Here is a 16,785-nt window from a genome sequence, read left to right on the forward strand (position 1 = left end):
AGAAACTCAATGGTCTAGCAGATAGAAGGCAAGTTCCACCCCCCAGTAGTGCATCCTGGGACAGAGAGGACACATTTGTATGGGCTGTTACAGTCTATTTCCAGCAATGCCATGTTCAACCGTATGTATTTTCGCTTTCTACATCGAACATACATAAGCCTATCCATACCTACCTTCCTAGACCCCTCTGGTTGGACCTTAGGAGAGGGGACTGGTAATTCCTCCATGTCAACCTCTGATTGAACCCAACACACTCACACTTTCCACATTGTCTGTTGATTACCTGAGGGCTTATGGGACTGGCTATTAAATTCTGTGTTGTGCATAATTCCAAAACGGTATTGTAAATCTGAAACTGTACCTCACTGTGAAAAGGTTTTGAATGGCATATGTTTATGGATGACTCGTTTTCATTTTCTCTTTTTGATGTTACCAATAAATTTTAGAAATTGGTGTTTCTGGTTGTCAGAGTATGCACCCGGTACACGTAGGAACCACAATCCTAGTCAGAGTAAGTCAGATACAAACTCAGAGATTACTTGTGCTCACCCTCTGGTAGCTTGGCACAGAGCATTCAAGCTAATCTTTAGAGGCAATGTCAGTAGTATATAGTGATACCTTCACTTCAACTCTGGCCTTAATTTTGACAGCTCCGGCCAGGAATCCTGGCCTTAAAAAGTGATGGGTCTAGTCTTAATTATGACAGGCCTAGTCTTAAACTCCTGGCCGGAAATTTGACAGCTCTGGCTGGAAACCCTGGCCTTAAATTTAACAGGGCCTGGGCGCAGGCTGTTGGCCTTGAACAGGCCTGGCCTTAAAAGGGGGGTGACATGTAGGGATATTCCCAAGAAGTAACAGGCTGCAAAACATGTGGTAATTGTGTACATGTTTTAAAAGTGCATATGAAAGTGCGTGAAGGCTGGAAATGTCTGTGCATGTTTAAAACTGGGTGTTGCAGACAGCTGCAGGCTGAACAGCTGCTGAACAGGCCTGAGTCCCCAACCCTGTGTGTTGGGAGATGTTTTTTTATGTTTGAAAAAAAAAAAGGGGAGCTTTTAAATTGTAGCTGTTGGGAAACCCATAGTGTGTTTTAAAAAGCACAAGCCATGTTCAGCCACCCTGAGCTTTAAGATGTTGAAAAAGACAGATGTCATGGCAAGGTTTCCCCATGAGAACCTGAAATAGGATGCTAAGTGCTCGGCCGTAATTCACACACCTCCAAAGCCCCAGGGTCGAAACTGGACATGCTGGCCGGAATTGTGACAGTTTAGGCCACGACTTGATGACTCTGGCTGGAAAGATGACATGTGATGGGTTTAGTGATGGGCCAAAGGTCGGTTCCCGGGGGTCTCTACTTCCCAAGATAAGCCATTTTAAAATATGGCCCCAAGCACCCTACTCTTCCCCAAGATAAGCCATGAATGTAAGTAACAGATGTATACAGCGTAAACTGTGCAAGGTGAAAAAGACAGATGTCATGGCAAGTCTTCCCATGAGAACCTGAAGCAGAAGGCTAAGTGCTCTGACGTAATTCACACACCTCCAAAGCCCCAGGGTCGAAACTGGACATGCTGGCCGGAATTGTGACAGTTTAGGCCAGGACTTGATGACTCTGGCTGGAAAGATGACATGTGATGGGTTTAGTGATGGGGCAAAGGTCGGTTCCCGGGGGTCTCTCTTCCCCAAGATAAGCCATGAATGTAAGTAACAGATGTATACAGCGTAAACTGTGCAAGCATAGAAAAAAAGTTCCCATCCAAAGACCCCAAGACATTGTTCTAAACCCCCTCAAGTCATAAGGGGTGTGGGGGCTTCTAATTAGCATGCATGGACAGGTATAAAAAGGCCCCTCATGGAACACTGTCAAACACCCATTCAAAAAACTTCTGGGAGCGACTGCTGTGGATTGCTTTTTTTTTTTGTTGCACTTTGAGTATTTCTTCACCAACAAGCCCTTCAACACCCTTGGGGAGCAAGTGGACTGTCTTGGAGTCACAGCGCCAACCCTTGGAACTTAAAGGCAAGAATGGACCCGAGCAACTTTTCCCAGATTGACGCCGCCTGTGAACATGTAGAGAAGGTAAATAAAGCATGGGCGCAAGGATGTATGTTTATGTGGTGTTAAAAGTATACAAAACTGTAGTTTTGAAAATGCTAAAGAGTACTTTGTAAACTGTTAATGTTTAAGGCGATGTGTTGTGTTTAATGTGAATAAAGGTGCCAATGAAGTTTTTTACAAGACGTGAAATGTAAATGTATTTAAAATGAATAAAGGCTGTGTTGAAGGTTTGAGTTTAAAGCTATGTGTGTAGACAATTAATGTTAATAGGGGTGGTGTTGTGGGGGATGGCGCAGAGTTTGCAGGCGTTTTTTTATTTAAGGGCATAATGTTGTAGGTCTTAGGAGGGTACATGCAGAGGGGAAACGTGCATTTTACAGTTCATAGAAACATTTAACTACACTGTAACGGTACCATAGGGGCTTTAAATAATATACATGGCATATAATTAAAAATAAATAATGCCTTGTTGCACTCACCAAACCGCTGTAGAGAGTTGGAGGGGTCCAGGGGGGCTCCGGGGGTCCTTGCTGCTCCTTGGTGGGGTCCTGAGGGCCTTGTATTTAAAAAATAAATAAACCCGGGGGCCAGTTGTCGAGGGGGGGGGCTCCTGGTGGGTCGCCATAGTCCTTTGGGGTGTTATGGGGCTGTCTCTGTGTGTCCTGGGGGTCTCTGGGTCCCTAGTGCAGCGTTATTTTTAAAACAATGCCCCGAGTCCGCTTCACCATGGCGCTGCTCGGGGTGCCTGTCTCCCGGTGTCCCAGGGCCTCCGTGGCCGTTCTTATTTAAAATAAAATGCCCCGAGCCCGCTTCACCATGGCGCTGCTCGGGGGGCTCTAGGGGGCGGGCTCCGGGTGCCCGGTGGGGCTCCGGAGCCCGTGTGCATAATTGGGCCGTTTTTTAAAATATATCCCCGAGCCCGCTTGCATCGGGGCGCTGCTCGGGGGACTCTGGGGGGGCGGACTCCGGTGTCCTTGGTGCTGTGAGGGGTCCTGTGGGCATTTTCCCACGGCCCCACGTGGATCCAGCAGCGGCAGCATGGCGGCGTGAGCTTCTCCGGGGCTGCAGGGTTAGGGCCGCCCCCACCAGTGATGAGCTGGTGACATCACTGAAGGGGCGGGCCAAGCCTGCAGGCCCGGTGTGTGTTTTTTTTATTTTATTTATTGAGAGATAGCGCGAACACGAAGGTGTTAGAGCGCTTCACAATAGGAACAGAACTGCTACATGAGAACATTACAAGTGAGCAAAATACAAAGGCAAACGTTACATTAAATGAAGCAAAATTACAATTGTGCGCCAACAGAGTATAAGAGGAAGTAAACGGTGCATTACAAAAGTGACAATCGTGAGTCAACAAAATACAAGAGGTAGCAAACGATGCATTGCAGGCGGAAAAAGTGACGTGTGCAGGTTACAAAAAGCGTACAAAATAAAATATAGAGGTATAATACTGCAATATATGTGAGACTGAGAGTTAGCATTGGAATGTGTCAAAGCGCTTTACACAAGAGTCTTATGTAAAACATAAGGTCTAAGAATTACAGGTGTTACATAAAAGATACAAACAGAAAAAAATACTGGTTGTTAGCGCAAATTACAAGAGCAGGCGATAAGTTACATGGACAAAAAATTTCAATGGTGAGCAAACAAAATACAGGCATTATCAAACGGGGCATTACATGAGGAAAAAAAAGTGCAATGTGTGCAGGTTACAGGTAGAGGTATAATACTGCAATACGTGGTAGACAATGTGGCGTAATCAAGAGGGGCGCAAGCAGGGTGTTACAAGAGAAAAGAGGCGTGTACATGTTACAAAAGAGTGCCCAGCACTTAGGCGCAATGGTCGCAAGGTAGGATGTTGGTGGTACATTAAGTCATGTACCCAGAATTACAGGATATGGCGTAGGGTGCTTCTATTTATTTTAAAATGTTTGCTAACGCTATCCCCAAGGGTGCATAACTATTACAATACATGCTTTGCCGCTGTAAGCGTTTACTAAAACCGTTTTTATTTCTTTTTTTAATTTAATGTTTAATACAGATGCAAGACCCTGCAAATGCAACCGTCACCAATGTGCCCCCGGCGCTGGACCCAGCTGTAATAACTAGCAACGCTGGTCACCTGTCGGCCCCACAGCCAGGTATATATATATATATATATATATTTAGAGTTATGTAGTTCTACGTAGTTTTGTACACCAGTCTCTCAGAAGTTCTCTTTTTCTAATGGGCTCTCATGTATGTATGCTTTTACAGCTTATGACCCTGACCTACAACAAGCTTTTGACGAGCTTATGGAGTACATCGAGGCTCAAGACGCTCTGAACAGTGTGCAAAACACTTCAGTTCCTACATGTAATTAAAAAGCCCCTGTTATTTTAAACTGTCTAAGACGCTGGGGAGTTGGCGGGGTAGGCCACAGTCCTGACCCTGATGGTGTATAGTGGGACTCCTCAGAAATATGACTAAGGCGGGGTATTATTTTTTCTTTACAGGCACCCCCACGTTATGCCCGAACGGCGTCGAGGTACAAGAGGCGTCGCGAGAATCAAAAGAAAGCCCTTTGAAGAGGAAAGCTTTACCTTCTAAAGTGGGACCACCGTCAAAGAAAGGAGTTGCAAAAAGACCTCTATCAGGTGTGTTTGTTACAAAGGGTGTGAAAAGTACTATCGGTGTTACAGACTCTCAAGCAGAAGGGTACAACGACTTGTAGCAAGGCCTATATAAAAAGGCGGCGGTGTAGAACTTAGGATTGTGTGTGTGTGTGTTCTTTTTATACTTTCTCTAACAAATATATTTTTTCTGTTTATATTTTAGAAGCGGCTCAGAAACATGCTGCTGAAGAGAGGTCGGCGCAGCCCTTAAGGGACATAACAGCATCCGTCCAGAACAACAGAAGCGCTACAAAAGGTGTGAGTAGGCGTGTACGCCACGAAAAAGTCTCCGCGCACTACACACCAAACATGATGAACAATCCTCTACACCAATCTATTCTGCACAGGGGTGGAGTCAGCACTGGCGGAGTCTTGACAAACACAGATAACACAGGGCAGGGTCTGTGTAAAACAGCTACAGTGGGTCTGGGCCCTCTCATCGTATCAAAAGGGAAAGGTGTCTCAATCACTGCCGCCCTTAAGAAGAAACATAAGGACTCAGAGAACCTTCCCAACCCTTTAAAACGTGTGAAGTCCTCCAAGGTATTCACAGAGCCCCAAGCAGAACCCTTAAACTTAAAGAAGACGGCTCCGATGCTCCCAGAGGTCCAGGCAAAGCCCTTAAGCCCCGAGAAGAAGAAACCTAGGACCCCTGAACCCCATGATAGCCCCTTAGACCTATCTGTAAAAAAGACTGTTAAACCTTTGAATGAGGCCTATACACCCGTGAGCCCCAAGGAGGCGGTAGTTGTAGCTGTGGATGTAGAAGAGATGGCGCCGCCACAGCCCCCTAAAACATCGCGCCTCTCAAGAAAACATCTGAAGCTGAAACCGGGGGTCCCTAAGCTACAGATAGCAGCGTCCCTCAGCAACCATAATGCAACGCTGGATCCATCCAGCATCCTGAAACCCCAGACAGTACCAAATAAAATAACTGTACATGTAGAGGTACACGCCCCGGAGCAGCCCCCAAAGCCGGTTGTAAGTGTTCAGGCACAGCCTAGGGTCTCAAAGGGTAATAACACGCAACCCCTAGAAGGGCCTTCTATCGTGAACACCCCAGCTCTTGAGCTGATTAGGTGGGTGGTAGACAGCCTAGGTAGAACCCCTGAAGCGGTGTCCCAGGGGTCTTTGAGCACAGCGGGTTTACAGAACCCAGCTAACAGGTCAGCACACCCTGACACAGGCATTTCAGCTAGGACCCCTGATTATAACGACAGCTCCTCACAATCCTCATACCCATTGTCCCCTAGTACCCCTCCGGGGGCATACGACCCCACCAGCCCTGCTGCCAGCCCCGCGCCCAGCCCCGCGTCCAGCCCAGCTGCCAGCCCCGTGTACAGTCCCGTGTCCAGTCCCGCGTCCAGCCCACCTGCCAGCCCCGTGTACAGGCCTGTGTCCAGCCCCGCTGCCAGCCACGTGTACAGTCCCGGGTCCAGCCCCGCGGCCGTCGTAAGCCCCACACAGCCCTCAGCAATAAGTGTGGATGACAAGACCACGGGGGCCCAGGGGGTACAGCCGCTTTTTCCATACAAAGTTTGCAATGTTCCATTCCTGTCCGCACCAGGGCGTTCGCCGGGGGGTCCTATTTCTAGAACACTATCGGAACAGGCTTTACAGAATGGTGCTAAGGCTGTTAGCAGTATAGATGGTCCTAAGACGTTGCAGCCCTTTATAAGGCCTCGCAAGGTGGGGCCCTCTAAGCAGGCGCAAGAGGGGTCTGTAAACACATATGAGGTATTTGCGGGTCATGTAAAAGAGATGCAGATGGCTGTTCGAAAACTAAAACGCCAGGCGCTCGCCGCAAACTTAAAATGGGGGGTGGGGGTGAACAAGCCCCTGTACACAAGTATGGCCCATCAGAAGATCGTGGAAAGGGTTGGGGTGTGTAAAAAAGTGATCATCCAGGAGTGTCAGGCGGCTGTGGCAGACATACATGCTATACGGGCGTGACTATGGCAACACCGGCCCCTAAAGACCCCCACAGCCAGTGGTGCTCATAAGAGGCCCCCAAAATATACCCGTAAGGTCCAGAGGTTAGTGACAAAGTCTGCACGCTTCTTAAGACTGCTCAAGCAGCGTACATCTGATGCCTCACAACCCTTCAAACAAGAAACATCTGTTTCCCTCGACCCCTTCAAACAAGGGCCCATAGTTTCAAGAACAGCTCCTGAAACATATAAACCAACACTTTACCGCCGACAATACATAGGTGCAGGGTCAAACATACCGAGGGTCGGCCATTTGAAGGGGGTAGGGGGGCGGACTTTAAAACTCCAAACACAGCAACATTCAGAAGGACCTAGGGGTGGAATTGTAGCAGCGGCCTCCATGAACAAGGCGTACAATGACACCAACCAACCTGTTCAGATAGGCTGGGGCATGGTATCTCGAAAAGCCTGGGGTCGTAAAAGAAAAAAAAAGTGGCTTAATAGTACAAAGCAACGCAGGCGCTTAATAAATAAGCTGAAGAAGGCTAGAATATGCGCTACCCGCAGGTTTACAAGGACTCCTGAGACAGGTCCCACCAGGACCCCCCAAAATGACACAACAGAGAACACCTCCGCAATTCACACTCCTACTGCTGAGGGCCCAGAGCCCTTGTGTTTAGAGAGTGTTAGAAGTTACACTCGCAATGTAGAGAGGTTTAGGGCCGTAGAACACTATGAGGAGTTTAGATTTATTAACATCCATCAAATAACATCATCCGATCAGGGTGTTCTGGCTATACATCAGGCTGTGCAGGAGCTCATAGAAAGGTTGTTACACAATGTGGGGCCTAATGACTTTTTCCAACTCCGCTTCCAGGGGCAGGGTTTTGACACTCCGTTGTTCACCAGGCGGAAGGCCCGAGATGTTTTTGACGCTGTGCAATTTTTAGAAAACCTCTCAAGGCTTTTACAGAGTAAGGCAGAACTAGTCGCCTATGGCACTTTTAGAGTCATAGCCCTCATTGTACGGGGGCGTGAGGGTGGTGTTTCCAGACCTTTAAAGAGCATACTCTAGAGTCAAATAATTGGTAAGAAACAGAGGTGGCTGCTCAACTTTAACAGCCCCTCTGCCAACACATGTCTGGCGGCCAGCATCGTGGGGCTGCTGATGGCTCGCAAGACCCCTGACGCTGTCATCATGTCTAGAGCTGCTGAAGCCCATGAGGTTCTTGAAATACCTCCTGACCGAATGGTCGGCTTTGGCGATATAGGTCTTTTTGAGAACTATTTCGCCGTGACGGTGAAAGTTCTTCATCACAACGGTTCCTGGAAGTACTTTACAACAGGGGGCCCTGTGAGAAACAAGACCGTATATGTCCTCCACGCCGAAAATCATTTTTACGGCATCTTGAACCTTAAAGGTTTTTTGGGTGTCAGGAATGTGTGCGCCCACTGTGACCATATATACAGCAATAAAACATACCACCAATGTGAAATGCATTGCAAGATGTGTCAGAGGGACGGCTGTATAGAAGACGCTACCCTGAAGGTGAGGTGCGGCACATGTAGGATGTTTTGTCGCTCGCAAAACTGCTTGAGCATACACGAGAAATCTTTCACATGCGTCCCTAAAAAGGACTGCAGTGAGTGTGGGCGGTATGTGGCAACGGATCACAAGTGCAAAGGCATGATATGTCCCCGTTGTCATGTGTCTTACGAGGCAGGCACCAGCCATCAGTGTTATATGGTTAAAGGTCTACCTCAGACCAAGACCGAGGACTATATAGTGTTTGATATAGAGTGCACACAAGAGACGGGGGTACACCAACCTAACTATATTTACGCCCACCATCTAACTTCCGACGACAGCTGGGAGTTTGAGGGACGAACGTGCGTTGGTGATTTCCTGAGCACTTTCATTTAAGCCAAATTCCAAGGATATACCATGCTCGCCCACAACTCGAAAGCCTATGACTCCTTCTTTATTCTACGAGACATGATTCGTGAAAAGATACCGGTGGAACTCATAACACAGGGGTCTAAACTGATGTTGATGACGGTATGCCCTTTAAAAATACGCTTCATGGACACCCTGAATTTCCTACCCATGAAATTGAGCAAGCTGCCAAAGGCCTTTGGGTTCCCTGGGTGTAAAGGTTATTTTCCACACTTTTTTAACACCTGGGCTAATCAGAATTATGTGGGACCCATGCCTCCTACCGACAGCTACGGGGTGGAATACATGATGCCTGATGAGAAAGTGAGCTTTCTACAATGGTACTCTGAAAACCGTGAAAAGGCGTTTCACTTTCAAACAGAGTTGAAAGCTTATTGTCAGGCTGATGTAATGATCCTGCGGCAAGCTTGTAACATCTTCAGAGATGCTGTGGTGTCTATGACTAAAGAAGTAACGGTGTTGAAATCCAAAACCCCTGAAACGCGGCATGCGGTCGAATACATAGACCCATTTCAAAACGTCACTCTGGCATCCATGTGTATGTCCATCTACAAACACATGTTTTTAAGGCCCGAAACTATAGCTCTAGTACCGCCAGACCTCTATAACGGTAAACAGAAACGTTATTCAACCCCCTCTATCCAGTGGCTCATGCACGTCTCTGAGAAGGAAGACATACAAATTCAACATGCCTTACAGGGTGGTGAATACCGCCTGGGGCCCTATTACCTGGACGGGTTCTCTGTAATTAACGGTGTGCCGACGGCCTTTGAATTCAACGGTTGTTTTTACCACGGATGCCCCAAGTGTTACAAGCCCCACGAGTATAACAAAATGCTGGGGTCCAAATTTGAACACTTATACAGACGTACTCTGACAAAGGCACAGTATGTTGAAAACCAGGGCTTTGCTATGCGAGTTCTTTGGGAGCACGAGTGGTTAGACATGTTAAAAACCGACACAGACCTCTGCTCTTTTCTTAAGAACCGTGATTTACCCACACCTCTGGAACCCCGCGATGCCTTATTTGGGGGGCGCACAAATGCCATACAACTGTACAAGGCCGCTGGTGAGGGTGAGAAAATACACTACTATGATTTCACCAGTCTGTACCCTTTTGTGAACAAGATGAAGTTGTACCCGCTGGGTCATCCCACCATCATCTATAGAGATTTTAAGCCCCTATCCGAATACTTTGGGCTTATCAAATGTGAAATCTATCCTCCTAAGCAGCTTTACTTCCCGGTGTTACCATGCAGAGTCGATGGCAAGCTGATGTTCCCCCTCTGTCGAACATGTGCGATGCTTAAAGAAGTTGACGGTTGCAGACACACCGATGAACAAAGGATGCTCACAGGGACCTGGTGTAGCATCGAGGTACAAGCTGCCTTAGAGAAAGGGTACAGGCTAGGTAGAGTGCACGAAGTGTGGCATTTTAAGAGCACTACAACACAACTCTTTGCCCCCTACATTAATTTGTTTCTCAGAGACAAACAGGAGGCCTCAGGGTATCCTGAATGGTGTACTAGTCAGGATGCAAAACAGAAATACATCGACGACTACTACGCTCACGAGGGTATCCGTTTACGCCCCCAGCTGATAGAGGTCAATCCTGCACGCCGCCAGTTAGCCAAACTCTGTCTCAACTCCTTATGGGGAAAATTTGCACAGCGCACAAACCTTTCAAATACTACCTTAATATCAGATCCTGATGAACTGTTCAAGTACCTGTTTGCCCCATGCTACGAGGTGTCCAGCTGCGACTTTATCGATGACGATACCGCGGCTTTGTGTTGGAAATACGCCCAAGAGTACCCCACATCGAGTAACAACATAAACATTTTCATAGCCTGCTTCACGACTGCCCACGCTCGTCTAGAGCTTTACGGGGTTATGGATAAGCTCCAGGATCGCTGCTTGTATCACGATACAGATTCTGTGATTTTTCTGAGCAAGCCGGGGGATGAAGACCCCCCTCTGGGAGATTATCTGGGTAATCTAACCAGTGAGCTAGATAAGGATGAGTTTATAAAAGAATTTACGTCCTCCGGACCTAAAACATACAGCTACCGTACCAACAAGAACAAGGTGTGTATGAAGGTCAAAGGGATAACATTAAATGTCAGCAACACCCTAAAAATCAATTTTGATAGTTTGAAGAATCTGGTGCATGAATACGCTACAGCAGACGATTCTGAGAATGCTAAAACCATAGTCGTGAACCAGCCCTGCATAGTCAGATCCAAAAAGAAGTGGGAAATCACAACCCAGCCTCTACATAAAACATTGCGAGTTGTTTTTGATAAAAGGGTCCTGACCACCGACTATAAAACACTGCCTTATGGTTACTAGACCCATTAGAGAGACAGCCGCCACAGCATGGACACTAGGTTACAGCATCCGTTCTCCTGCGTGCTAGCAGGCCCCTCAAACTGCGGGAAAAGCTACTTTATAAAAAAGCTCTTAGAAAATGCCGGCTCTGCTTTATCACAAACCCCTAACAACATTGTGTGGCTTTATTCATGCTGGCAGCCTCTTTATACAGATTTGGGCCGCCGGTTCCCACATATCAAATTTATAGAGGGTATACCGGATAACCTCAACGATGATGAGCTACTACCCCCAACCCTTGTAAATATGATAATTGTTGATGATCTGATGCGTGAAGGTGGTGATCATCCCGAGTTAGAGAGAGCTTTTACCCAATATTCCCATCATCGTAATCTAAGCATCTGCTACATTGTGCAGAACTTGTTTTACAAAGGCAAGAACAGTAGGTCTATAGCTCTCAACGCTTCATACCTTGTTTTATTTAAAAACCCTCGTGACAAACAACAAATATCCGTCATAGCTAAACAGATGTACCCAGGAAACACACACTTCTTCATGGAGGCCTTTAACGACGCTACAGCAAAACCCCACGGGTACCTGTTGGTAGACTTAAAAAATGAAACTCTAGAAGACTATAGACTAAGGGCTGATATTTTTCCCCCAGAGCTACCAGTAGTTTACACCCCAAAGCCCAAGACCAGGACCTATAAAAAGCAACACTGATGTATTTTAGAACCATTTACAGCCACGCCCTTATAACGCACAGTGGTGACCATGTCTGCACACCTACGCCGCAATTTAGCCCTCCTGAAAATGCTTGTTAAAGCCAGTCCCCAACATCGAAAGGCCATCCTGGGCACCGCTTCTGACGATTTAGTGGCTGCCATTTCAGAAATAGCCCTAAACACCCTAAAAGGCAACGTCCCTATATCAAAGCGGCAGTTACAGGTTCTGAAGAAGAAGAAGGGGCTTATCAAGAAGCTCAGTAATAAAAGGGGCTCACTCATAACAAAGAAGAAACTGGTGAAACAGTCTGGAGGTTTTATAGGTAGCTTGCTGGGGATAGCTATACCTGTAATTACAAGCCTCCTCACGGGTGAGTGATGGACCACGCCACAAAAATGTATCTGGTTCCTAGGCAGCAGATGGAGCAAATGGGGTCCACCAATGACAACGCCTGGGATATCCGTAGAAATGAGACTCTACGCCTGGATACTGAAATTAAAGACATTTTGAGCAGGACTGATCTAAACCCCTATGACAAGGCTAACCTTTACAACAGCACTCTCAAAAAATTCTTAAATTACTACACCCAGTGGAATACCGAGAAGAACAAGTTGACTCTATATACCCCAGACTCTGAACAACCAGCTGCTCAGGCCCCCGATCCGCAGCCCCTACAACCGCCTCCCGATGGTGCGACAGCCTCAGATACCTTTGTTGGAGACCTCCTAAAAAATATAGGTCAAAGGCACAGAGGGGCTGCGCAGATGCTCATGAGTAAACTAGCCGCTTCTAAAGACCTAACCTCTTGGAATGATCGCGGCGAGTTCCTCTACAAGGGAAAGCCTGTTGCAGGGTCGCATATGTACGATCTAGTCAAAGGTCTCACACACCCCAAAATCCTAACGCCTCAAAATGCCCCGAGAGGCTGGGAGCAGTTTCTGAAGGCCGCTGCTGAACTCAATATACCCTCCGCGCTTGTTGGTAATAATGAACACCGCCGCCTGCTAGACAATTTGAAGAGTCCCCTACTGCCATCGCCTACAGGCTCTGAAGGCCACAGACTATCCCCTAAATGGACTACTCCTGCACCGTCGGTGCCAGCTCGAAAAAAAAAAAAGACATTGCGCCAGCCACCCTCCGCATGGATTTTTGATTAAGTGTGTGTGAATTTTTTATTCCTTGGTTTCTGCAATAAAGTTTTGTCAACTACATATTTTGTAATAAACACCTTGTTATAACTTTACAAACCGTCTCAGTCGTCTTTCAAAAAACATTTTATGGTGCATGTATATTGAAATAACGAGTCTGAATGCATGTTTTTAAAAATATAATGTCTTTTATTTTAAACGTTCAACATTAAGCATACAACTGTTATAAACTCTTACAGTTTTGACAAGGTACATATTCAGTTTTCACAGGTCTGACCGACACCCTGGTGTTTTCTTTTACATATCTCACAACTATACGGTCATTGTTAACAAGATCCCCCGGATATAGCTTTAAGAAATTTCTAAACGAAAGACCCTGTGACATTTTACTGATAAAATAAATACAATGTTCCCCGCATGTGATGGCCATGGAATCCTGCACCCTTAGTTTGTTATACTCCACCACCGCTGCAGCTTTTTTCACAAACTTGAATATAGGGGTTGTATAGAGTTTGTGCTCAGGGAACTCTGCTGTACTGTCAAACACTGTAACCTTGTCAACATCTATAAACATGGCTGCCCAATGTGTCCCAGCCTGGTCATGCGGGTCTGTGTTAAAGACTAGGGTGCATGGTCTTTCTGCCCTTATGTCGCCTGGTAACCCATCGCTAGGGAAAACACCCAAAAAGTATTTCCTAGCGTATTTATGTCTGCTTAAGAAGTCACGTATCTGCACCGTATCCATTTCACAAATGTTTTTAAAGATAGTCAAACAAAATCTGCCTTGCGTGGTTGATCTGAATGATGCTGTCGAATACAGAGAATACGACCATGTTCACATTCGTCGCCAGTGGAGCTGCGAATCGTATTTCAGCTTTTAGATTCCCATTTTTGACCAGGTTGTAGTGATCGCCATCTTCCATGTCCGGTGTCAGGTCGAATGCGAACAACGTGTATCCACGGCCATAGCCTTCTCTTGACACCGCTACACCGCAGTCCCTTTGATGCTTGCCTGTTATCGAAACCAGTCCCTGATATTCCCTGATGTAATGCCCTGCTGCAAAACTGGGGGTGTAGGGTTTTGCAGGAATCACATTGCCCTCGTGGACCAGCGCCGCGTAGTTGATGTTGTAGTGTTTAAAATTGAAGGGGTTTGAGGCATAGGTGCCACTAAAAGCTGTATTGTCCACAAACCCTATGATGATGAGCTTTGGTAGCTGTCCCAGAAATAGATTCTGCTGTTGTGTTAAGCGGGTACCTGCAGGGATGCTGAATACCTTCAGAGCTACTCTTTCCACAGCGTACTTGGCGTTGGATATTTGCAAAGCTTCGGCGTGCGCTAGCCTGACGCTCGGGGACACTTTCACTCTCTTTACAAACAGGCTCGCGGACAGTATGTTCAGCTTGTACTGTTCCGCATCCCCGTTGATGAGGCAGAATGAGTCCTTGTTACGATTGAGCTTGATCTTAAGATCAATTCCGTTGATGAGCAGTTTATCTTGGAAGAAGAGGTCCGAATGTATGCGCCCCAGGAGGTCAAAGGTACGGCTGGCTGTAGCATGCCCCGCTCTTTTTATAAAGCCCTTATTATCACCATCCAGAGCTGTGCTTTCAAACTGTCCGTGTGTATCCCTGTGAAAGAGACCCGCTGAAAGTTGTGTGTCAAGGGCATCGCTACTGTAATATAGAATACTCTCTATGTAGGCTCTGTAGGCGTACATGTTATCGTTCTGGGTGATGAGTCGGTCGCCCAGGGTGATGTCCACTTGATTAAACATGGTAGCTACAGGGTAAGCGATTGGTGCCACCTTAGAACCGTCGTCAATGTCGGTCCCATCCGCTTTTACGATTTTACACATAAGATGCAGCAGAGTGTTGTTGAGATCCAAATACATATCCGTGGCCCCTGACACATAAAACTCTATAGGTGCCAACGGTGTCAATGCTGCTAAAGGCGACACCTCCATGAAGAAGCTGTTTTCGATGCTTGTCTGTGTGGGCTTTAGACTAAACAAGTCCAACTCGGATTTGGCGCACTCTCCAGATCCACAATGTACGAAGGCCATGGCTGTGCTTACAAGGCTTTAAAAAATATTTACTTTAGAGCCGGTTCGCTTCTTTGCAGCTCTCTTCCGTCTTGGAGCTCTTCTTTTCTGAGGACGTTTTGAAGCGGTCCTCCTTTTTTTATAGGGGGCTGGGGGACCCCGGCGTCTGGAAACACCCCGTTTCCTTTTGACACTAGCGCGTGGCTTATACATCAAACCAGCTCCTTCTTGAGGCTGCTTGTTCATGCGCTCTGCAACCGCCGAGGTAACAGACCCCACCACCTCCTGGGCAATGTTCGAGGCAGCCGCCTTAACATGAGGTTTTGCAATTTCATAGCCTCTTCTCAGGAAAGGCATAGCTCTTCTAAACAGACTCCTAAAGAATCCTCCTAATCCAGCCCCGTACATAACGGGTGAACCTTGAAAGTACGGTGGTCCTCCATAACCGGCTTGACTTCTGTAATAGTCTCTGTACATAGACGGATCTCCGTAGGTTTTCATAACCACCATGATGGCTGCCTAATACCCTCTGTCGTGTCTAGGCCTTAAATGAAGCTTGACAATAACTTTCCCGTATTTAAAGGCCACCGGCTCAGACTGATCATCGTAGATCATAATTGAAATAGTGTCAAAATGGTTTTTAGAAACTGCGACGTAGTCGGGTTTGTTAAATTGTATGTTGACCATGGTATTATTATCACCCTGTACATGCACCCACCTTAACAATGGCGAGTAACTATCACCTATCCTCTGAGACTCTACAATATCGCTGTACACGTAGAGCGTGTAGAACCCCCCATTAATATCGGGGCACGTTTGATCTTGTTCCACGGGGCTTTTCACATGTTGTACTGTCCCTAAAATCCTTTTTAATTTACCTGAGCAGTTAAACAGGGTGTTTCGATTTATGGATTTAAGAAACACCTTCCTTCTCACATTATCTAGGGCCAGATGAATATTCGGATGTGGTTCTATAGCGGCTATGGATTTGTTGATGGCTTCGATAATGCTTGTAATGTTTGGGTAGTAGCCGGGCGGGAAGGATGTGTGTATGCCCATGGGGTCCTGCTCCCTCTTGATGTGAAACTTGGCTTCGGCCGCTGTAAATGTATTCCATGTTCTAGGGTATTGTATTTCTGTTAGGGCAACCTCCCAGTCCCCCTTCAGGTCCACAGCCTTAGCCAATTTGACGGTGTAATTAGAAATCTGATTGCTGGGGAACATGTCCTTAGAAGCGTTGGATGGTAAGGTTATATAAAAGGGTGTAGTCTCCATCGTAGCAGCGGCTTTTAGCTCACACACCCTTCAGGGAGCTGGCCAACACCCAACTGTTAAATTTCTCAGGCCAGCCGCGCCATTTGACATATGCCTGGCTCTTAGCACCTGTACCTTGCCTTTTCAGAACCTTTTCAACCCTATACACACGGTTTGGATCATTGGGCACCTTTTGTAACTCTTCCTTGTAAAAGGATCCCGACACCGTTTCCCCATCGTAGTCCTTTAACCTGTAAATATACAGCCCTTCCTTAAGCTCCACACTTTCCACTATAAATATTTCATCACTAAAGGTCTGTTGGTAACCCTTTGTGAAGACTCCTTTCAGTTTTGAAATCCTAACGTGATCACCATTTTTAAATATAGACTTCTTCACCTTTGTCCCAAAGTTAGGACCATACAAGTTTCTCCAAGCAGTTAACGAATTACTAGATGTTACCTCTTCAGGTGCCATTTTGATGGTCCTATGATAACTGGCATTATATACAGCTAAAAAAGCCTGTAGAACATCCACGTATCTGTACGTATTGTTGGCCGTAAAATACCGCCACATCTTAGACTTTAAAGTTCTGTTAAACCTTTCTACAACTGCTGCTTTTACCTCGGTGTGTGTTACAAAATGTTGAACATTGTGCTGCTTTAATAATTTCTGAAATGAC

General features: G+C 46.6%; 2 protein-coding genes across 3 annotated transcripts in view; one reads left to right on the forward strand and one right to left on the reverse strand.

The window, feature by feature from the left end:
* Positions 1 to 16,785, reverse strand: part of LOC144799022 (alpha-2,8-sialyltransferase 8F-like) — a 654,797-nt gene that overhangs the window by 13,613 nt on the left and 624,399 nt on the right. The gene's annotated exons all lie outside the window — the stretch shown is intronic.
* Positions 941 to 6,666, forward strand: LOC144799224 (uncharacterized). Its single transcript, XM_078670493.1, has 5 exons — positions 941 to 2,080; positions 4,101 to 4,200; positions 4,316 to 4,414; positions 4,555 to 4,695; positions 4,877 to 6,666. The coding sequence occupies exons 1-5, from the start codon at positions 2,027 to 2,029 to the stop codon at positions 6,664 to 6,666; spliced, it is 2,184 nt and encodes a 727-aa protein (XP_078526619.1). The 5' UTR covers positions 941 to 2,026.

Source organism: Lissotriton helveticus, chromosome 12, assembly GCF_964261635.1.
Source record: "Lissotriton helveticus chromosome 12, aLisHel1.1, whole genome shotgun sequence".
NCBI classification, from domain to species: Eukaryota; Metazoa; Chordata; class Amphibia; order Caudata; family Salamandridae; genus Lissotriton; species Lissotriton helveticus.